General features: G+C 44.1%; 1 protein-coding gene across 8 annotated transcripts in view; it reads right to left on the bottom strand.

The window, feature by feature from the left end:
* LDAH (lipid droplet associated hydrolase) overlaps positions 1 to 24,358 on the bottom strand; it is a 1,186,576-nt gene that overhangs the window by 154,037 nt on the left and 1,008,181 nt on the right. For all 8 annotated transcript variants that reach the window (XM_069605885.1, XM_069605890.1, XM_069605888.1 and 5 more), the window contains one exon: positions 22,492 to 22,574. In XM_069605885.1, the coding sequence (XP_069461986.1) occupies positions 22,492 to 22,574 (83 nt within the window). The remainder of the gene's footprint in view (positions 1 to 22,491; positions 22,575 to 24,358) is intronic.

Genomic DNA, 24,358 nt, shown 5'->3' with positions numbered 1-24,358 from the left:
ACGGTTGCAGTGCACAAAAAGTCTTGTAACGGTTCAAAAAGGAGTTGGAACAAAGAAAGGGACCAGTCAAAGGGTCAAGGCGGCCAGCCCAGTCCAGAAGGTTAAGGGGTTATTATTACCTTGTAGCAATCTTTAGAAAGGGAGGCCTGGCGGACACAGTACCTTAAGTGGTGAGAATACTCCAGTGGGGGCAGTTGTTCCTGGCAGCGGATGCAAGTCGGTGCTTCGTCCGGGGGAAGAGAGGATCTCGTTGTGGAGGAAGACAGGAGTCAGTTGCACTGCCAGGGAAGAAACCAGCTGCAGAGTTTCTCAGGTACAAGGAGCGGTCCGTTGATTCGCGGTTCAGTGGTGAGTGGCTATCCGGCCGCCGGGGTGCTTGGCACGGGCAGTTCGACCACAAACCGGTCTGGGGTGCAAAGAAAGAAGGTAAAACTGGTTGTGCCCGCCAGTCAGGGGAAGAAGCCTCTCCAGCCGGGAGATCTTCTCTGTCGTCGGGAAGTGGTGAGTCGGTTCCGCAGGGCTCCACCGGTGGTGTTGTCGTGGTAGGTCGGCTCAGCTTCTCCCTCTTCGGATTCTCAGGTCCAGTCCCCAAAGCTCTGCTTTTATGCAGCATACCCCCATTCACTCAGCCTAGCTGTCAATCAAACATGCTAAGTGGTGAGCCGGCCGTCTCACCACTTGGGCCAGTCACACAAGAGTGCGACTTGAGTTACCAAGGTAACTCAGTTGAGGGTGCCTAAAGCCCCTCCCACACCCCTGTGGTACCCAGACAGAGTGGCACCACTTTTGGAGGCTTCTGTGGAACAAAGGGCTCGACTTGGGTTGGAGTCACAGAAGAGAACACAAACGCCATTTTAGAATCGAGTCCTGGCAAAAAATACCAACCGGTGAATTCATATTAATTAAATAAACCAGCGGTATGTTCGAGGCTATGATAATTAACTAATTAAAGTTGGTAGCCTTGAACAACGGGAAAATCCCATAGGAAAATATTCGCTGTCGAATATAAAAAGTAGTTTCCACTGCCACCAGCCAAAACTCAATCAGGGGGGACGGAGACATGCCCCCTCGACTAACAGACCCGGGGGCAATCGAATTGCCCCGACCAGTACATCCACAATAGGATGGTTTGTACAGGTTTCTGTTAATAATTTGGGGCTAGTAAAGTCAATGGCGACTTTACATGCCCTGGGAGACAGTCAGTCCCAGGGTATGGAGTCTATGGTGGGGTGCCACTATGACACCCCTGTGTTACTGCACGGAGGGTGCTGTGTAACACACATAGTAAAACACATGAGACCCTATGGAGTAAAACACATTAACAGTCAAAGGAACACCATAAATCAAAGCTGCTGGGGAACTCACTAGGTTAGGAAATTCAGCTTAAAGAGAGAATTCTCCCTAACACTCGCCTCTTATTTTTTTTCTGGTCTTTATAGGATGTCGTAGTAGAATTTAGAGGATGACAATGTACAATCTCACTTTCTTTGGTACTTTCAGGCTTTATTGTACCACTTTGTTTTTTCTTAGGTTTTTCATTTATCTTCTGCTTTTTTTGAGGCACATTAGAAGTTGGACTTTTATCAGGGCAATTCGCACTTTTAACCGGGTTGACAACCTCTACAGAGTTTCTAGTTTCGTCAATTTCAATTACATCCTGAGCTTCATTATCAATGATAGTAGTCTCGTGCGTCGTATTCGCATTCTTCATAAGGATGTTTAAATATTGACTATGCACTTGAGACTGAGAGTAGATGTTATTGCATAGCTTAATCAGTATTTTAAGGGCAAAGTGCAACAAATTAAGTGATGGAGTAGAGATGTTAATTGTTGGCACATTTATGTTGTCAGATTCACTGATTTCGCTTGCAGAGCCTTCATGGTTCACCGTATTATTGGATGCCTCCTCTTCTCTTTCTATGCTGGGTAGTTTTTCAGGTATTTGAGTAAGGAGAAACATTGTGGGGGTACTGGATAATCTATCAGTTTCTTGTTGTATGTTCTGTTCTTTCCCAGTATCACCATGATTAAAATCACGTGCCACTTGGCTCAAGTTGTCATTACATTGTTCCCCGGCACGTTGGGTGGATCCACATAGACGATAACACAAATGCAACAAAGAGTTGTCGTCTATTTTCCCAAGTGATGGGATTGATGCTACACTTAGATTATCAGAGCCAACCTTAGCATGAACCCGAGCGGTCGTTTTCTGACGGTTTTCTGCATTCATTGCATTGTCAGGTTTAAAATAATCAGTGATCTGATTAGGAGATCCTCCAGGTAATTTAGTGGATTTCTTCGGGCCAATATTTCTGTTGGCTTAATCTCCACTAATCGGCGAGTCACTACACTGTGATACCGTGTTAGATTTAGATATTTTCCCATAGGGTTTGTTTTTGCGAAGATTGTAATGTTTAATATTCACTTGCGCTTTTCCCGGCATAGTAATAGTAAAGGCCGCCTTGTGTAGAGTCTCAACAGTACAAATTGGGAAAGCCTAACAACAACAACCTTTGTATAAAGAGGGAGAATTTAAAAAACCCTTTTAAAATTGATAAATTATTAAACAATGCTGTATATTTTAATCCAGCAGTGCGCAGTATTCACAACTCACGTATTACAATAACAGGTGGCTGGTTGCTTCAGCCTCCGTGCCTTCACTGCACTGTCAGCGCTGCTCTCACCCGCAGTTTGGTCCTGAAAAGGTAGGGCCGCTTTTCAGCCGTCGGCAGTCACGAGCACGCTTCACGGCACCTAGCATACGCCCAGAGGATATCGCAATCGCCAGGCTAAGTCGGGCAGATCTTTGTCGCTGCTAACAGCTGGGCCAGGACAGACCCAGCCCTGCACGGCACACACACGACTTGCTGCCCGTAGCTCACGGCAGTGGGTGGCATTCAGGAAGTGCGGGGAGGGCTAGAGGAAAGAACGTCTGCACGATCTTCTCGAACAGGAACTGAACCAAGGATTGTGAAGCCGCACCATACTGCCTTTCGCTGTCTCAGACGGCCACTTCCGACAATCGTGAGAATGTCTATTGGTGAGGCTATTGGAAATGAACTTCTTGGCTTGAAGAGGTTCAGGCACTCCTCTTCTGGACCCATAAAGATCCCTTCTTCGGACGGCAGGCACAAAGGACTGGCTTACATGACACTTCGGGCGAAGAGTAGCAGTTACATGATGTTCCCTCATAGCTCAGGAAGAGGTCGGCTATCCAGGTCCCCTCTGTTTCAGTCCTTGAGTCAGCAGAGCAGCTTTCGGATTGCTTGAAGATTTTCAGCCACAGACTTGTTCCTCCAGCTGGACTTCAGGATGCAAGCTTAAGATATCTTCAGCTTTAGGTTTCTTGTTACAGTTTAGGACAAGGAGGTGAGTGTGAGGCCCCATGTTATATAAAACATTCCTTATTCACTAAGGCTGAGCCAGGCTGAGCCAGCCAATCACCCACAAGAGCATTCATGCAGGCAGCACCCAATCAGGCTCACAGGCATTCAGGCTATTTACCAGAAACCAGACACCCACAACACAGGATGTGGATGGGGGCTACTCCCCAGCCTTTCAGTGCACCACACTGCATTCATTCCAGTTTCAGTCAGGGCTGGCACAGGCATTGTGCCATACAACCAAAACCAGGCACTCACAACACAGAATGCTTATTGACTATTCACTTAATTAATATGATATGATAGGTTATTTATAACACGCTTAATACCCAGTGGTTTCTAAGCGCGGACACGGGGATCAAACCTGTGCGGCTCTGAGTTGTCTTGCTTCCAAGGCAAGCACGTTGCCGCTGAGTTATCTTCCTGAGACATGTAGGCTCCACCTCAAGGGTATACCCCTGGTAAGGCTCCAGCCAGTCTGGTAGGAGGCGGCCCCAGAGCCCTATATGGTCCTTCCACCCAACAACCTTTTTGGGGAAGGGAGTAGGGACAGGGCTTCTCAGGACTTTGAGAAACAATGGGGTAGGGCAAAGGTAACCAAGTGGCCACCAGAGGCCATCTTGCCTTTGTGTAGGAATCCATTGATTCCAATGACAGGGCCTGGGCATCACACAAATTTAGGATACCTACAGCCACTGTCACATCAGCATCTAGCAGCCCATAACCTGCTCTGTGGACAACACACATGTGCCCAAAAACATATACTAGGGGTACAGTGTTGTACCCTTACCCATGGGTGTCCTAAGGGTATCCCATGAGTACTATTCACTGAGAACACAATTAAGAGTTGCACTGCCAGGGGTCCAAACTGGACTCCTGTGTAGAAAATAAGCAGAGAACACAGTTTAAGAAGGTATAGGACAAGGACAGTGAGGCAGTGTCCCTCCAATGCATTTCTGACATTAAAATATTCAATTTTTTAATATTCTCACGTTGCTTTCTGTACCAGTTCATGTAGTTCTCTTTGCAAACTAGTAGCTTTCCTTTCCTCTTTAATTATTACTTTCCATGGTCTTTACGAAACCTTTGTTTCGTACTAATGTACTCTGGGTAACCAGGGAAAGTGTTGTTCACAATTAGGCTTCAACCTTTCTTGGCGTAGACTGTCTTGTATATAATTTATTCCTGAAGCTTCTCTGTCCCTCACTTTATAACATTCTTTCTCTATTGCGTTCCTTGCAATGTTCAGGATTACTTTTTTTGGGCCCTTGTCGAATCGTTTGTTTTGGGATATTATTATTCTGGGTAATTGTGGGAAGTGTCCTTCCTCATGTGTTGTCTGTTTCCTATGCAATTATGCTTCAACCTTTCATGGCATATTCTGTCTTGTATGTTAGTCCTGAGGCTGCTCTGCCCGTCTCTTTAGAATATTTCTCTGTTACTTTCCTCTCAACGTTTCTAGAGTAACTGCGTATGATCCCTTCATCCAAGTATAGTGTAGCCCTAGCCCATGTTTTATTGATCCTCTCTCAGGATTACCTATGATCATTCTTCTTACATCCACACTATTCAAGCTCGTCAGATTTAGTTTCACAACTTCATCAATTGTACTGAGGCAAACCTCGTCTGGCCTCCTCGTTCTCCTGTTCTCCCTGTTACCTTTAGTTTGTCAGGGGAACATCACCAGGGCCTGTAGTGTTGCGCGACCTTCTCCTTCGCTGGGTTTTGTCTGCCCTCTCTCTTCTGCCGGCATCTCCTCCTTACGTTCTCTCATTCTCTCTTGTCATCACGGTAGCCTGCGTTTGCCAATTCCTGCTCGGTACGGTGTTGGCCTTGTTAGACGGGAAGCCTGTCCACCATGACGTCTTCGTGGTCATGCCACCATCCCATTTTGGACGCCACTCACTTCTGCTTATTGCTTTATCCACATGCTGGGCTTCTAGTGTTTTCCCATGTTCGAAACCCTTCTGAACGTCGCGGGTTCCGCATCTCTCTCCAGCTACGCCTCCTCCAGCTCTTACACTCCCAGGGGGCCTCCCCTGTCTGCCTGTGTATGCATTCCTCTCTCTCATATTAATTCGGCCTGCACTCTTTATTCAATCTCCCCATCCCAGTTGATTGGAGATTTTTATTTAAAGAGACATTTTCGTTTTCTTCCTGGTGATAGCTTTCTCTTCAGCCAAATCGCGGGACTTGACACTACATTGGATATTAGATAGTGCCATGTAGGCCATCATGTGATATGGTTTAAGGAGTTCCTCACAGGGACAGGAGTCCTTGTCCCTAAAGGGGGAGTCTCTCCCAGTGAGGTCCTTCTTGCCTCTACCCCTAAGGAGGGTATTGCTGAACAGGCTCACCTCCATAGCCTCACAGAAGTGGGGGCTCCCCCTTGGGGAGAAGAGATGCATTTCCTCAATTTGTCGCAGTGCGTATGGACAGTATTGTTAGTGCAGACCCAAAATCTGCCATGACTCTAGTTTCATTACCATCGACTTTAATTACACAGTGGGGTTTCTCTCTTCTGGATTTTTGGCATTTACCATAATGGATGTGGGTCGAGTATCCTTTAACGGATCTTCCTCTGCCTCTTATTCTTTCGCTTCTACCAACGTCACTTTTCTCCATTGCAACACTATGGCAATATGCCCTATCTACTTGCAGTTGGTACATTCCTTGCCTCAGGCCAGGCATGTTTTATCATTCAAAAAGTGTCTCGTGATGGCTCACCTGCTTGTCTCTTTCTTCTTGGATGGCATTCACTGGCCTTTCTCTATTCCCACGATACTGAAGGGCGTGTACTTGTGCGCTTTGAGACCAAGTATAGTTGGTTCTGCTGCTCTGGCTATCTGTATGGGTATCTGTATGGGTATCTGTATGGCTTTGTCCAGCAAAAGCTCTTTTGTTAATATGTATTTGTCCTGTATCTTTCTACTGTTAGTGTGTCACATATCATGTTTTCCATGTTGTCTCGAAGTTCAAACATTGCTGCCACCTCAGGCATTCTTGTAAGAAAGTCATCCACCGGCTCAGCATTCTCCTGTTTCCTTTTATAGAATCTTATCCTGTGTAGCATAGTGTTCTCCTTGCTTGAGAAATTCTTGACTATACTCCTGATGGCTTTCCTGTACACATCATCATCTTCTTCACCTTGTACTGGTTCAAGCTTCAGTCCGGCAAAAATCCTCTGCATTTCCACCACCCATGGCTTCAGCAGCATGACCTTCTTCCTTCCTGGGTCATATCCTGCCCCACCCCGAGGCATCCACATATGTGGTAAATAGTGGTACATATGTGGTAAATAGTGGTTCTCAATGGGGCTATGGGATCATTGGCCTAATTGGCATCTGTAGGAATGCTGGGTGTGGTGTAGCTCCTTGCATCCTACTGGATTTTTGTGGGGCCATAGGTGTGCTCCCGTCCTTGTCGCCATTTATGTTATGGCCTTGTAAAAGATGAGCCTCCACATGATGCACGTTTAACCATTTAATTATTCATGTACACAGGTAACCATATGCAGTAAACCCAGTTGTATTCAGTGTGCACATTTGAGGTCCCTTCTCCCTGGCCCTTTTCTTATTTAATTATTTATCAGCTAATTAGGAGGAGCGCCGTAGGTGCGACCACTCTCTCTTTGAGGTCCTTGTTGTTCTCCTTTGTCTCTGCCTCCTCTCCGCACAGGTGGACCAATTGCCACGAGAGGACGGCCGGAGCAACTCTTGCATGACTGGTGACCTACACAAATGTTCCACTGTCTCTGTGGAAATGCCTTGAAAGTTCTATCCTGTGAGAAGGCTGTTGCCTGCAAAGTCTTCATCAGATTCTGCTCTTCTCACATTCTGCTCAAAGATTCCATGATTTAGAGAGGGGGTTACATGTAGAAGGAGGGCTTACCTGTGAGTTCAAAGCTCTCCTAGTCAGGAAAAACTCTTATCACATAAATGTGAATTGTTGCCAGCATCCACATAAGTCAGTCCTCCAATCGAATGGGTGCTGGGTGCATATTGCCAATGATATGTCTTTAAAGACTGTCCATTGCAAATCTATATGTTTATTCCCAGATCTGGTTTCGTGGCCGAACAAAAGAAGAAACACTCATGCTTTGAATGCACATTTCTATTTCTGGCTTTGCAATGTAAGAAGTGGGTTAAAAAGCAATGATAATGCTGGTGAACATGTGCCATATCTGAGATTATAATATTTCCTTTGAGGATTGGTACTGGAGGAGATGTGATTTAATAAGGGAAAACAACCTTGATGAATCTAAACCATTATCCTTTGTTGGTATCTCAATTCAAACCTAAGAGGAGAGCTGGACTTGGTTTTTTGGGTCACAGAAAAGAACAGTACTAAAGTTATTTGCTCCAAAATAGACTTCGACAGGGTTAGAAACATCCATTTGGTGGGGTGTGATGAAGTCCCATGTTTCAGAATAGAACATGGGACTCAGGAATTCATGGGGACTGGGAACTCACAGCGTCAATGTGGCCCCAGAGGTGGCAAAGGATGGATTCTGCTCCAGGTTCCTTCAGTTCATCCATATCCTGTTTCTGCCTAAATTGCCTGTTAAGTACAGGGACCTACCTGCAGGCTCTTGGAAGGGCTCATTGTGGTAATAGGAAGGACTATGTAGCTCAGCTGGAAAGAGATGTTTTTTTTTGTTTTTAAAGAGAGCCCAGGTCTCACTAAGGTACAGCTAAAACCTTTCAGTTATGTATTATAACCCATATGGAGGGGCATTTTCGGTGGGAACACTTGGAGTCAACTCAATGGTTCGTCACTTATATCCACTCGTGGGACCTCTGAGAACTGTCCCCATGAATAGTATGAACTAAATTTTGACTCTTGGCTTACATTGAGACAAACTTTGTTTGCCACACCTCATCACATAGCTGTTTGTGAGCTTAACCCCCCACCCCCAAGAGTTCTGCAAGAAGCAGTGTTGTGCTAGGAGGCGGATGCATGACATGCCGAGGTAACAGGATGGACTGACAGTGATCAGCAGAGCAACCCAGCCCATAGACCAAATGATTTTAAGATGATGTCTCCCAGGTTAAAACCTCGGCATGTGGACCAAGCTGCTGAATGCGAGGCAAACTGAAGCAGCTGAGGGATTAGTAGAGCTTGGTGAGTCAGCCAACCAGAAAGCCCACTGAAAACAAAACCCCAGTGCTAAGTGCAAACTGGTTGATACCTTTCCAGTGGACAGAACTGCAGAAAAGTGACAGAATTTCTGGAAGAGTGTGGAAGTTAGGAATTGGAGGTCAAGAGGAGAGTAAGCAGGGATGCAGCAAGGAGGTTAGAGTGTGAGGGGGCTGTAGAGACTATGAGAAAGGCGATGGTGGAGAGCATGAGGAGGTGAGGCGGTTGGGGAAAATTATAGGATTCGAGAGGAACAGGTGGAGAACAAAAGAGGCAGTGAGGAGGAGGCAAATAAGACGGATGAGGGAAGGAAGAGCTAATAAAATGGGAGCAGAGAACAACTAAGGAGGCAATGGAGCATAAGAGAAGCGGGATGGTGGGGGTTGTGAGGAGTCAGCAGATGCAAAAGATGGTGGCAGAAAGCTGGAAGAGGAGAGAAGAACCAGTGGAGGAGCCAAGGTCATGGGGGAGGGAGGAGAGAAGTAGAGTGTGGAAAAGTGTCAAAGAGGAAAGGAGCGAGAAAAGTGAAATGGGAAAGGAGGGAGAAGACCAGACCCAAAAAGGGGGAGACAGTTAAATAGGTTGAGGTGTCCGAGTCAAAGGGCAACCCGCTAAAAGGGTAGTTAAGGCGTAAGTGCTTGGAGAGAATCTTACAGGGTGTGCGTCCATGAACATTGAGGTGGTGCTTGCAAACAGCAGGAGTCTGATACCTGACTTTTGGCAGAAGACCCAACCACCAAGGCTAGCGGTACCAGCCACAGCCCATTAAGAACAACATCCTGGCAACCTCTACAAAAGACAAGCACTTAGCTATGAAAGCAGAAAGTGATAGGGCATTTTTGACCACCAGTAGTAGAGATTTAGGGACAGAGTGAAGGACTGGCAGTGTATGGACCGTAAATAGTTTGAGATATTTGTGTTATTTCGTTTCCACACCATTGCTTCAGTTCTAGCTAATACCTTAGAGTTTCAGTTGTTGAAATAAACCACTTGAAACTTAGAAACATGACTTCTAGTCAATCGCTCACTAATGAAAGGAGGTTCAGCTATTAGGGGAGCCTTAACTGTCCCAATATTCTCTTGGCATTAAGCTGCGTAAAAAAGGTCTGGGACCACTGTCACAGCACAAAAAGATGTTCTGGTTCCAAATAAATATCAACATTGCAGATTAAGTTATTCTTGCCGGAGTGTACGTCCATATGGGTGAGCTTGAATGATTATTTTCCTTAAACTATGACTGGTAGCATTGAAACAGAGGGTATGACCTGACCATCACTGGTCCTGGATACACGTCCTTCTTTCTTACATCCACATTCATCCTGCAAGAACTGAAGTTAGTGGTCTTTGGGGTACATTACGGTTTTGCCGATAACCCGCCAGTGATTACTGTGGGTCACCGGGAAACCCACTTTACCATTACCGGCACCCAATATCCCGGTACTACTGGGATATTACGGGTGCCGGCAAAGGCAGTAAATTCCAGTTCGACTGAGTCCTGCAGTACTGGTGGCAGTGATTGCAGCAATTATTTGCCGGTAGGGGCTGGAACTCCGGTAGTTCACTGCCCCTACTGGTAACTCTCACTAAAAATGCCAAAGCCGGTATTACTGTCATTTTTTCTGGCATTTTTACCAGACTGGCACACTCCTAATGACCCCCTATGTCTTTATCTTCTTCAGATGGAGGGCGGTTTGGCGATTATTCCAGTGAATAACTGTGCATAACAAGCCAATCAAGAGGTCCCGCACTGCATTTCACAAAATGTGTGCAGGCCTGGGAACACCATTGGCCAGTCAGGATCCTAAAACAGCCATATGAGTCTTCAACTATGTCAAAAAAATCCACGTATGCAAAATGGGTGTTTAGCTACTTTTGTCCCTATTTAAGACATACCACTGGACAGCTTAGCATCAAACAAAAAATTATCATGAGTCAGACCAGAGACAGGGTTTGTGGAATGTTTTGGTACAAATAATGCCAATGATAATCAAATAATTTTTTGTTATGGTTCGTATGTGATGCAAAATGTTTATCTTTTCCTTTCTAATAGTGCTTTCAATGTACACCTTTGACCGTGGGTACAAACTGTGAAATCGGAAATGCAGAAAATGAGGTCCTTAATTAATGTGTTGTTTCAAAATGTTTGATTATTCATAGTCAATTTGCAAGCTTCATAGCTTCCACAAGAAAAAAACCTGTTTGCTTTTGAGTAAAGTAATCCAGTTTACAGATTTCTCTTATTGATGACTGATTTATTTTAATGATTCTTTGTTACAATTTCTTTCAGATTCTATGATCTTTTGTATTTTAACTGTGTAGTCAGTGCTAGAACTGGTCCTAGATCCAAGTAATTTTTAAGTCCATAACTTTAGCAAGATTGCCCTGATCTTTTAATTTTTTTAATGACAAATCTCGTTATACATCTTATTGGTGCATTATCTTTACAAGCATTCTTTGGAGTGAGCACCAGGTCTCCATTTCGTTTGCTGGCTCTGCCAGGAAAGGCATTCATGTTGATATATATATATATATATATATATATATATATTCATATATTCATTGAAAAAACCTTGGTTGAGAGAGAGTTAAGGTGATCCGATTTAACATAAAACCCCTGAAATTCAGCAATTGCATTTCAAGCAAGTCCACCTTAACTGTGAGCCCCATGTTGTGCAGTGTATGACCACAACGGTTACATCATTGATGACATCACTGCTGACCTTACTAATAACATGAGTTTCAAAAAATTTCAAAATTACATCCAATGTGACATTACTGGTTGAATAATTTAGATAATTTTTATGACCACTACTGACAAATGTTTTATTTCATTACACTTAAATATAACAACAACATGACATGGAACAATACACATTTTTTTTGGTTATTTTATTGAGCATTTCTTAGGCGCTTATACAACTGAATAGTGATTCAAGGCGTCAAAAGGCTAAATGGGAAGGGAACAGGGGAAAAATAATAATAGCAAAACAGTAAAATGCAGTCGTGGTCTTACTAGGCCTTTTGGCATTCACACATGCAAGTGCAGTGTGGAGACGTGCAGGAGATAGGGAGGGAGGGGGGAGTAGAGGAGAGGCAAGTGCTGGTGGAGGAGCCAGGAGGGAAGTGCTTGGGGGAGCCAAGGGGGAGAACTTCAGGCTAAGTGCTTGTGCGGGCCGACTCCCAAGGGTGGGATGCAGAGCTGCCATGCAGGGGCCCAGAAGGGCAGTGCAGTGGGGGATGCTGGTATCTACTGGGAAGAAAGGCCTGGAATCCTGTGAGATTCATGAGGATCAGGCCACCAGTCACAGCAGCAGTGGGATGATTAGCAGGGAAGGAGGTAGAGAACAGCAGAGTTTTGAGCAGTTTCCAGAACTTGAGGAGGTCCAGCTAAAGTCTGAGGAGGGCAGGGAGGCTGTTCCAAAGGAAGGCGCCAGCCGAGGAGAGAGACCTGCCCCCCCACTCTCTGCTTGGAGAAGTGTTTTGATAGTGAAAGAGTCGGAGTTAGAGGAGCGTAGGGCTCTAGCAGGGGAGTATCCACAAATAAAAAACCAAAAAAAGAATGGTATTTTTGTTTGAATTTCAACCATTCGAGAATTTCTAAAGCCGACATTTCGAACAAGAATGGCATACCATTCTATGCCATTATAGCGATCAAGAGGGGCAGGGGTTGTAGTGGTGTACGCCACACCCTTGTTTACTATACTGGCACCACTAGCCATGGCCTTCATGGGTGTTAGATGAGAAGGCCAGTAAGAAAGGGTTGAAATAAGAAGTTGGACTGAGATGTGCTCAAAAGAGGAGGTACTGAAATCAGATGGCATGTCCTTGATAATCATGAGATCAACACTGCAACCTTTTCTGGAGACATGTGGGGAGTGACTGAAAGGGCTGCCAAGTTGGACGTGTCATGGCAGGGAATACAGTTTACAGTGATACCCATCACAGAGTATTGGGTGATGAGAAGCAAATGATTTTTGAGAAAGGAAATGTTGCAGAGGGAGTGGGCATTCCAGAGACCCAGAGTGAGGTCAACAGGGGGACCAAAGGTAGAGGAGGTGGTTGATGAAGGAGATAAAAGGAAGTGGGTAGGGTCGACAAGGTTGCAGTTGGTGGGATGGGAGAGAGAGTAGCAGCGGGTAATAAGCAGGTGGTGTGGTTGCTGGCTGCAGACATATGATTTTTGTGATGCATTGCGAAGCACACTGCTTCACAGGGAAATGCTGGTAAAAAACAGATCTGCATCACAAGGGATGGCAGAGTCAATGAGGGAGCTACCTGCTTCCAAAGTGGCCACTCAGGGACAAAGGGAAGGTGAAATGGTGGTCCAAGTGCTCATATCTTCTTCATCTGCACTCATTCCACCAGGGAGGAAGCAGGAGCAGCTGGTGCTCACTATGGGTCTTCACAGGTGCTGGCTGGGGGTCTCTATTCATAATATGGTGTTTAAGGTTTTGACAATTGGGCCACTTTGTCTTCCTAGCACTGGGGGACATATGGCTTCCTTTACATCTCCTGAGAGACCAAGGGAATCCAGTGGATGCCAAACACCAGTAAAGTTATGATGGGTTTATAAATGGTTGACAAGCAATCCTTTCAACTGAAAACTGAAAGTAGAATAAGTAATTTCATCAGCATTGCGCATGGAGCTCTGAAATGGCGGAGAACACCATGTGGTACTCCAGTCTAAAGCTGAATAACTGCGAAGATGCATAACATCCACAAGAAGGTTTAATATGCTGCACAGATGAAAAGCCCATGCCTTTGCACACTTCCATGAGGGCTAGATTATTTTTAGACTTAGAGCCAAACCTGAGCTCATAAAGAAATTCAAGCTTATCCTCAACTTTAGAAATGTACGCTAATGCAACAGAATAGGACTCATAAGGGAATCATTGGCTTGATAAAAGACCAGACGGTTGCAACACGTGTCAGCACTATGACCAATATATGTATTAAGATGCACCAGCTGTGCGATGAGAATAATTTGCATAGTTGAAACACCATACCACTGCCATTATTGATTTAACTGATTAACATTGTTGGCGCATAAGCATACAACTTGCTGTTCTTTAAATGTACTTTCTGTATTTGCAGTGTACCATGAAGTGCCATGTGCTGCCTTACCACATTTGATTTATATAATCGGGCGCCTAGGAACTGTGTCTTTTGGGAACTGCTTTGCTTTACTGAAGATCAGGTGATGGTTACTGGGTGGTGTTATGGCATGTGTAACATAGCTGAAATGTATTAACATATATGCTATTAGGCGGCGCTAGCTGTCCTATGGTTAAGGTGAAACCTATACTATGGGAAATGTGAATATTCTATGGCTAAGATTTGAGCAGTAGGACAGATCAGTGCAAGATTTGATATTTCTAATGTGGAGCCGAGGCCCCCCAAAACTGGAAAATGTCCTGCAAATCTGTGTTAAGGTTCAAAAGATATAAAGGGTCCAAAAAAGGTGTGCTTTTTACTTTTCCATGTATTTTCCCAAAGGGAAAATATCACATTTTCGCTTAAGAGCACAATCCAAACTTCTGGACAGATTTGTGCCAAATAAGAAAAAAACTACACAAAGTGCTCGAAGGAAATCCTTTGTTGGTTTGGCGGAAATCCGTCCAGTTGGTTTTTTTATTTGGTGTAGAGCGTGGTGCCCCGGTACCGAAAAGTTAGTTATATCTCCCATGATGCATTGGTCGTGCCAAGCTTTCTCATTTCTGAAAATCCGCCATTAAACAATTTGAGAATAAATTTCTCAAATCAATATTGGAAAGTTCCCTGAAATTATATAAGGGATTGTGGTGAGGTGGCCCACCACAAAGAACCACGCTGACTCCAATGTACAGTTCAAGGGTGTTTCTTAAAATTCCTTACAGATGGGATAGTCATATCTCTGGTGTCTGGGTGTAGTGGGGCCTCTCTTTCTGGTGCACCCCACCCATGTTTTCACCTCCCTAACCCAAACGTCCCTATCAGGGATGTTAGTAGCACTAGGAACTGTAACCCCCATCTGTCTTTCGCTTTCTGAGCTAATGGCATTTTCCCTAAATCGTTGGCTAGCTGACTCCCTAGGGATATTCTAACTTTCCCTTGCTTATCCCTGCTTAGTAGTCTCAGGGAATAGAGAATGGTGCCTTTGTTCACCCCGCATCATGCTCACTCCTTTTACACCTTCTCGTACCTGACTGCTCGCTATACAGCCTCTTGAGCTGTTCGGCTCCCACCACTGTCCCTCAAACCTCTCAATCCACCTTTCTACCTCTATCCTTCGAACCTACTCCCTTTCCTGCTCCTATTCTTACAAACGCTTGTACCTCCAACTATCTCTCTATTGTGTTTATTCTTTTCCCTCCTTCATCTCTCTCTACTCTCCACTTCTTACTGTTCCTCTGTTTCCCATCTCTGTTTTACTCTATACCAATAGTTACTTCGACACTCCCACTCACTGTCGCTATCCCAGTCTCTTTTTCTCTCTCGTCTACTATTTCCACTCTGCTACTTCCACTGTCTTTCTTTCTCTGGACTCCCAGGTATATAGTTCCCTGCTCACCCTTCTGCTAGCCCCTGGTCAGATCCTCAGGGACACTCAGGGATATCGTGACCTAAACACTGCTTCTTCTACCGACTACCACCCTAACTCTTATCTCTTTTACTTGTTACTCCTGATACCTACTTACTTCCAACTACTGCCACCACCTCCCCTGCTACCACTACTGTACTGAGCCACTACTCTTACTCTTTCACAAAAACACTCCACAGACCCGCTTCTTAAAAATAGCTTCCACACTCCAATTGCTCTTGCCTTCTCTGGTCTCTAGGACGTCCTCCACCGCCTCCTCTCCTCACCCAACTAACCAACGCTTGCACACACACACACACACCTCCTTAAATACCTTACCCCCTCCCACGATTGGATAGTTACCCTGTCCAATCACTAACCTGGCTCACAGGGGCGTGACAAAGAAAGGCCATGGGAGGCTTAAAAGGGCTGGTAAGCCCCGCTCCTTTACAACCTGTACCTTGCTAGAGTACAGGGTTGTTGCGCTGAAGGCCTGAAGGGACCTATTAAAATAATAATTACATTCCTGTTGGTATAGTGGGTAAATGCATTTATTTATTAATACAATTTCCGTGGTGAGCTAGTGGAGGTCTGTACCGGTGTTGGAATTCTTTGACATCCGGTGTTGTAGTGTTTGGGGGATCCTTCAACAGGGATGTCACCTCGAGCTCCGGCATCAGAGAGCACGTCTCCTCCGGCTGCTGTTCTGCTGCGGTGTGGAAGCCACCATCCCTGCAAGTAATAAGGGATGGGAGGGGTGCCTGCCTGTACTCAGGCACCTATGTTGGGCTGGGTGTCCCCTCAGCCCCCACTTGATGTGGCCCTATCACAGTTTTGAGACTAGGGAGCAGGTTTGGGGTTTGGGGATGGTGTAGTTCTTTTTCCAAATCTGAAAATCGGCACGTAAGACAAAAAAGTGAAACTAATTCAAAACTAAAATATCTATTGAGATGTAGCAATCACTCTGATTGCTAGTTAGGGGAAGAGGAGTATTTGAAGCTACTTTTGGAAGAGATTTTGGAACAAAATATTTACCCAGATTGCTTCCTAAATTCACTTAAAATATGCGGAAGGGGGATATTATGGGGGTAATAGATTGTTTGGGGTGTTCAATGTGTTAAGTAAGCTTATATTTGTTTAATTAGTTCAAAAGAATGGGCTGAACGATGGTATGAGGGAAGCCAATGCTCGCTTACTATAGTCTTTGTTTTCATGGGACAAGCTATTCACGTGACTTAACAGTGAAGATCTTGATTCACTCCGGACGTCAGCAGGGAAGATAGCTTTATTATTGTACCTCCCTCTTCTTTGTCACAGTAGATAAGTAAACCTACCTGAACCCCTGAATCCTGTGAATAGTAATCTTATCTATATACCCGCACCTCACGCTTCCTTGTCACAGTACTACACTAACTCAACCTCACTCTTCCTCATCACAGTACACCACTTTAACCAACTCACTCATCACAGTATTGTGATGAATCCTGTGGAGTCATCACTGATTCCCAGCCAGGGATCTCTTCCCAAGTGGCCAGGAGATGGCAGCCGCTACCTGATCCTGACCCTGGGGGTGGTATTATGAGGGAGGATCGCAGGGGGGGAGACGGCTGTCAGAGGAAGGTGGTGACCCCATCAGGAGGGACGCAGTATTCTTCCCTTCACAATGAAGAAGACCCCATCATTCCTAAATTCGTGATGGCCTGTTTCCACTATGCAAATTCTTCCCGCTGTAAAACCCAAAGACCCATTTCTGCAAAATACTCTGATGAGAATACCATTCATACCTCATATGCATATAATACACATTTACCATCTCCTGTCTCTGATGTTTTTGTTCTAAATAAGAATCCTGAACAATATAATTTTGGAAGACCTGGAAATCCTATGGACTCCACACTCCCAGAATGCATATAGTACTGAGACGAGGAAAAGGAAGATGGAGTTAGTATGGAGTGACAGAAACCCTAAGCTAAACACGCAGACTAGTTGTTGCCATAAAGATCAGCTGTGCTGGACATTTAAAAATGGTTTACACTTTCCATTGCAGGAGTGTTGGAGAAGAGAAGCATTGCGGGTGGAGTGGGAAGCAAAACCGCTGGTGGAGGCAGGCACCGGGAAAAGGGCCAAGCAGAAGAAGGCAGGAGCTTTCAAGCCGCTGCTTGCAAGCGCTTCCTATCGAAGTGGCAGAAGATCCAGGGAAGTACAACAGGTGCCGAGGGAGAGCCGCAGAGGTACCAGCAGCAGCAGTGAGGCTGTCAAGGACACTGTTATGCCAAACAGCAGCAGCGCCACTGGCAAGCGAATGTAGAGCCGTCAGGGGAGCTGGAAAACGGTCTGCAAGGCCACCAGGAGACACTGGCGAGTCTGCCCATTGTTGGTGGGGACCGACAATTAAAAGTTCATTTTGAACACTGACCAGGTAAAATAGAAAGACAGAGTTTGCACAAATCCTCACGCATGAATGGCAATATGGGGAACGTAGGAGCAGACATTGCCACAAGCAAATGGCTACTGCTGAATAAGTTAAAAAGACAGAACTTGAACAAGTCTCTATATGCGAGATGTCCATATGGGAAAGTTTGGAACAAGTAGTAACTAAAGTCAATTTAGTATAGACAGTGCAGGAACGCAACTGTGCTATACTGGAAAACAGGGATAACATTGAAAGAATCCCTAATAAACAAGATGCATCAGGCAGTGAGCCTTTTGGGGCAAAGATACTTGGCAGGAGAGTACACCAGGGATCTAAACAGTCTACTGGAGGATTCCTAGCATACCAGGAAGTTGCCCTTAAAAAGATGTTGGGTAAAAGAGACACTTTTGCCACCCTTGAAGCAATGTTGTGTGAAAGAGACATCTCTACTACTCTTAAGGAACTGTTGTTTGAAATGGACAATTTTGCTATCCTACCTGAAATAATCCAGGGGAAGGGAACCACCCCTTGGATCCAAGGATTGTTTTTGCTGGATTTTACATACTTGGATTTTGCACACAAGTTTTGTTAAATTTAAAAATAGACATTTACCTTACACATTTGGTTGTTCATTTTTAGTGTGAGGGTCGGACACTATTTGGACACGAGGACTGATGGCATCATTTTGGCGAGGAGACATATAGTGAGCTTTAGTTTTAGTTTCCTAGACAGGTAATCATTCTTTAGGGTAGGGGCAGAAAGGTCTTATCCAACCCCTTTATTTTAATAAAGATGTCAAATGTTGAATCCATTACAACTTTGTGTCTGCCTCTCATTTCTGACCTCTCACAGTACCCGACTAACACCACTGCACTCTTTCTCATCAGTCCCCTGTGGCCACCATGTCACTCTTCCTAGTCAAAATACCCCACTACCAACAACTCAATCTTCTTCATCACAGTCCCCCACTACCGCCAACTCACTCTTGCTTTTCACAATACCACACTACACCACCTCACTCTTGCTTGTCACGGTCACCCCCATTGTGCAGTCCCTAAGCACACTGATGACATCACAAATAATAGCACTGATGACATCACATTGTACATCACTTAGGACATGTCAGATGCCATTACTGATGGCATAATATGAATAATCCAGTAGGACACCACATATGAACTGCTCAGTGACCCTACTGGTAAGAACCAGTCATTGGGATACATTTGAGTTTTTTTTGAAGATATAGCACAAATACAATATACCTTGTCCTTTATGAAGGTCTGAAAACAGTTCTCAAGCATTGTAAGTATTAGTTGGGGAACTACAGAAAGTTGGTTTTGCTCAAAGCAATCTACAATTTCAGATTCAATACAGTGGGAGTCTGCAAGCTTAGGATCTCCAGAGGTTTTGCATTGCAACTTCCACTAGACCTACCCAGCATAGGCAATGGTGAGGGAGCATGTGACTCATAGTCCAAAACATGTCGCTGAATGCCGGCTTCAAACACCTTTTGTCCGTCCAGTACGTTAGCTACTCTACTCCTGATACACATGTGTCCTCACCAGTGAGTGTTTAACATTGTTGACACTTGCAGGCCACCTGCCCTAACCTTTACCATTTGACGCTGCCAACGTCTACCTTTTGATTTGTTATACTGATACTAAATAGTCTGATATATGACTATAACATGATTTCAGAAACTGTTCCTTCTCATGTATGTTGTATTCTTTGGTGGTCTGGTGCAAAGCCATAATTGTACTATCCAATTATCTTCTGTGTAAATGGAAATTATTTTAGAACAAAGCGATAAAGGTACTAGAGTGTCTTATCAAGGTAAATGCCCATTCAATACAAAGTAACTTTGGTGTGTAAGAATACCATGGTTGTAAATGGACAGTATTTTTAAATGCAAACTTCAATCAAACTTTGCATTTGAATCCTCCCTTATATGCAGAAACATGCGTATTAAATGTTGCATCTCTTTTTCTTGCATGCATGATCACTGTACCAGTAATAACATTGATGATGCCTCAAGTGATATCATATGTGATTTCATCAGTGATGTAATTAGTGATGTTATCAGTGTGATTAAGAGCTGAGCAATGGGGGCCTCACAGTTAAGCTGGAATCATGTGAAGGGTCTGTAATGCGAGGCATAGAACTGTTTGTTGATTTACCAACATTTGCCATTTTATTAAAGAAATTGTAGAAAAATAAATGCCTCACTATCCCTACTCTGCTAAGGAATTCCCTGCCTAACTAAAGCCAAGGGAACACACTCTAACACAGGATATCAGGCCCTCACACCAAACAACAAATACACAAAGAAAATATATGGCAATGAAACATCACATGAACAACATTTGCAGTCTCTGGATAACCTTATAATCTCTTGGGTGATTTCCCTTCCCCAGACTCAAACTCAGATCTGTTAGTGTTCAACGAATGAAAAAGATGTCTTAAATCAGTTCTTGATATTTCAAAGTCAATGGAAAAGTTTGTTAACCAAAGTTCCATTAGCACATCTCCTCTTCTTGGTGAAACTTCCACTTTCCACTTCTTCCAAATAGCATCATTGGTAATCCCAGCCACTAGGCGTTGTTACTTACCTCAATAAGATTTGCCATAGTTCAAAGAAAAATGCAATATCCACTAACACCAGTGATATACATTTCTTGGTTATCAGTTTGTATTCTCTTAATTACAATTTTGAGCTTCACAATGGTGACGTTGTCAAGTTGACTTAATAGTATTGCTGCTTCAACTTTTACCAACTTCATTTACTAAGAGAATAGTTATCTTTGTCCCACAGTAATCCTTTTGACAAGATATTCAACAACTTCAGGTAGGCACGCCACTCTTCCTCTGAATAACTCTCTTCAAAAAGGGGCAGCCTCTTTGCCTCTCTTGTCTGTCACAACAATAACAACATGGATGTGCATTGGAGACTCACTTTGCTGTCTTCCACAGTCTCTGGCACTACAGGTTGTGTCAACTTCAAAATAGTCTTTACAAACAGCCAGTATCCCTTTACCTGCATCTTTCTGCCAGTTATCAGCCCAGTAATTACCCAGAAGACTTTGTGCCACGCTCCTAGCTTCAGGTAATGTTTGCACACTTGTATCTTAGACCATTCAACTTCACAGTATAGTTAGATTGCTTCTTAACTTTGGAAAAGGTGGGTTTCAGTATGAATACTGGGAGTCTCTTGGCTTGGGCAATGCATGTCTTCTATGGTTATACACTTTAAACTTCTTACAATGAGTTGTACGCCATGTTAGAATAATTCAGTCTTTCTTTGAAATTCAGAATTAGGCACACACAACCACTTCTTAGTATAGTTTTTGGGGTTTAAAGATTGGTATTTAATTATATTCCTGTGTAAAAGCAAAGTATAGAGTTCAGGTCGCCTTTGGGAATCACAATTGGGCACAGAGGACTATTCTCTAACGTTGTTTTCACAAGCAAAGTTTGGAAATCTTTTACTGTTAAACTTAAATGTTTGGTAATGGCCACAGCAGCGTGCGCTCTCCTTAATTAGGGTCACACGACCAAACACTCCTTCAAGCATTAACAGTCTTAAAATAGCAGAACAATGGATTTTAGTTGCTTTACCTTCTCACGTGGGTAAGGAGTTATACCGTTATACGTGAGTGATATATTTCCATTGTTCAATGTATTTTGAAAATCAACAAACAACTTCTACTTGCTTAAAGCCTTATGCGAGTTGACAGGGAGCTGGATACTGTTACTCGCGCAATGTGTTAGACCACTGTGCTTCGCTCACCAGCTTCTTAGACACTTGTTCTGCAAATTGAACTGCTTTCCTGACTTCTGCCACCACTTCTACGACTTCTGGATCGCTGTGGACCCACACCCTTCTCCTGCAAAAGGTCTATCTGGTCGAGCCGTACTGTTCGGGAGCTCTGTTCACTCCCTAGACCCACGGCTTGATAATTACTTCTTCCCTCAGTCTCCTGCATGTCTGCAACTCGGCAACCATGACAATCAGGCTCACATGTGAAAAGGCCTTTCTCCTGCACGTCTTCCACTGCGCAGCCTCTGCACTTCAGGGTTTGGGGAAACAGGACCCTCTCCTTGTTCTCCCACTTCTGCTTGGTTGGCCAGCCTTGTGCCTTCCTGCTGCTACTACTACTACTACTACTACAGCTTGCCTTCCAGTCACAATTCCAGATTCTACCACCCCTTCCAATTGCCTGCACATGAGGGGGGCTTTTATGCCTTCCAGGTCCCTTCAGGTGTGGGCTAATAGCCTTAATTGCCTGACTACTGCTACAGCTTGCCTCCTCAGCCCTCTTTTTCATCCCAGTACTTCTGGGATTACGGGACTTGTTCTTTCAACTTTTGAGTTATTTTTAAGGGTACATGTATGTCCCTTAAGCTTGTTAAAAGATGGACGGTTATGATTGGTTATTACAGAGGAAGACATTGGATTTAAGGCATTTTTCTAGATCCTTTTATATTATGCCTAGGGAGTAAGGAGGGCATTTATTCTTAAATAACCTTTCTGTTAGCAAGGTTTGCATACATTTAACAGCGCTTGTACCCCAGGTTATAGATCTTACATGTGAGTCACGAACACTATAATGGCAATACACCATCACCTGTTTTGGCAATCCAGAAAGACACTGCCTTTCAGAGGAAAAATACTGCGTCTCATCCCACAGGATCTCCTCACCACCCTTGGTCCTGCAGTACACGACCCCCAAGGTCATGATCAGGAAAGGTCTGCCTTTTCCTTGCCACCTGGAAGGAGACTTTAGGCAGGGTTTCAGTGAGGGATCTGTAAGATTCTTCACAATAGCTTCCAACACCTGCCAAATTGCAGGGGTTTTGTTGCAAGAAATCGGCCCCTTAACATCACTTCAATTAAAGTTTTTTGACTGATCACACACACATATATATATATAGCAAATCAGTTATTGACTTCTGTAATATAGTCACGTTTAGTTTCACAATAGTGGGTTTTCTGTTACCTTTTTCAATTGCTGCTTTATAGTGGGATTGTCTCTATCGACCACCTTGACCATTTCTTGACTTCCCATGTACATGGTATTTGCTAGGGGAAAAAAGATTGCAATGAATTAACCAAACATTACTGTCACATTGTCTAAAAATAGAACCCTGAAATTATCAAAGATCAGAAAATCTTCTCAAATCATTGTTAAGGAATAAGTTAACAAATACATAGAAATATTGTAGTCTCCTCTTCAAACGTGCTTCCTCTTTTAAACACCAGCAGCCTTGCAGACACACTAACCTAACACAATGAAAAAATTACACACACAACAGAAGTCAAATGACTGTCAAGTGCATGAAATTGTGTACTTTGTGTACCATCATCTCTTAAGTAACAAAATAAACCCTTCCAATGCCTAGGGTGCCAGCTTCACCAATAACATTCATAAACGCACCAGGCAGTGCTATGATGCACCCACGACACCTGTTGGGGGCAAAAGAAGGACGCGGATTGGAAGGAATTTCCACCAGAAGCCTTTACTCCCCTTGAAGGTAGTGAGGAGGATAATGTTCTAATGACTTAAAAGCCATTTTCATTACAATGATTGCGTCACTTCTTTATCACAGTAATTATAATACGAATGTAAACACATGCTCAAAAGACAGTGTTTTTTAGTTCCTCCCTTTGATCCTAGTGCATGATTACTCACAAGGAAATATCTGTTTTGCTTGTCCATTTAGTATCATATCCATGTAAGAGATAAACCCTACATGAAGGTTATCTTATGTTATATGGGTGTTTTGTAAAGCAAATCAATCACCTATATAAGGTAGGATGGAACAACACCAGGCAGGACTAATTCTGGGCATGGCAAGACTGGGCAATCAACGAGGGCAGAAGGTGACAGGGAGCTCTTTCATTACACATACACACAGAAAATATGATCCTAGTGCCAGGTAATTAGTAGGGAAAGATCGCAAAAGGTCAATTTACTTAGGGCTGCAACATCCTTGCGCCGGCCATGAAGCCATGACCATGAGGAGTGAGAGCAGAAGGAACAAGAAGAGTGTGCTCTCTTCAATTCCTCCCTCCTCCAGATTAGGTGAGTGTAATTGAGTTGAAAAATGATTAGGTCCACACAAGATACTACTGAACCCCCTGTAATCTATCAATATTTATACAAGTGAAAATGTGTGGCTTGTGGCTGAGTTTGTGGCTTGACGAAGTGTTCTTTATACAATTCCACACTGTTTAACCAATCGGCACTACATTTTGCATAATTACTTGTTCTGACCCTCCAGACATTACTGGCCACTTGACATTTGGACAGCCCACACCTTTCCCCGGATTCAAGCAAAACTCTCAATTTATTTGTGGGTTTGTGGCTTGGTGAAGCGTTGTTCCTTATACAATTCCTCACTGTGACACCAATATGCACCAAAATGTGCATAGTTACCTGTTAGGACCCTCCGTACATTACTGGCTACATTTGGAAACCCCTCTCCTTTCACCGTATTTCAGCACCTTGAGACGGTTGCCTGAAATCGGCAAAACATCAATGTGGTCAAAAAATGACTGGTCCTCAACCTTAGAATGGACGGTTTCTGTGACATTTGCACAGCAATGCACCACAATGAAGTGTGCCATGCCATGATGGGGTAACAGGTGGGGAAAGAGCACAGTATGTCCCAGAATGCAGCAACACACCAACTCTTGCCTTCTCCCCAAGGTCAGCTCCGGGGTGTACTCAGGAGACCCCCAGTCGGCCCATATAGCCGAGGTTTTCACCGAGAGTACTTTAAGACGAGATAGCTGCACCTTGAGATGGATGGGGGTGCAGATTTATTACTCCAACACCAATTAATAAGGACAACTCAATGGTT

The sequence above is a fragment of the Ambystoma mexicanum genome, chromosome 4p (genome assembly GCF_040938575.1).
Source record: "Ambystoma mexicanum isolate Mex_15411 chromosome 4p, UKY_AmexF1_1, whole genome shotgun sequence".
In the NCBI taxonomy this organism is placed as follows: Eukaryota; Metazoa; Chordata; class Amphibia; order Caudata; family Ambystomatidae; genus Ambystoma; species Ambystoma mexicanum.
Note: the sequence above shows the minus strand (reverse complement) of the source record. Positions and strands in the feature narration are given on the sequence as shown.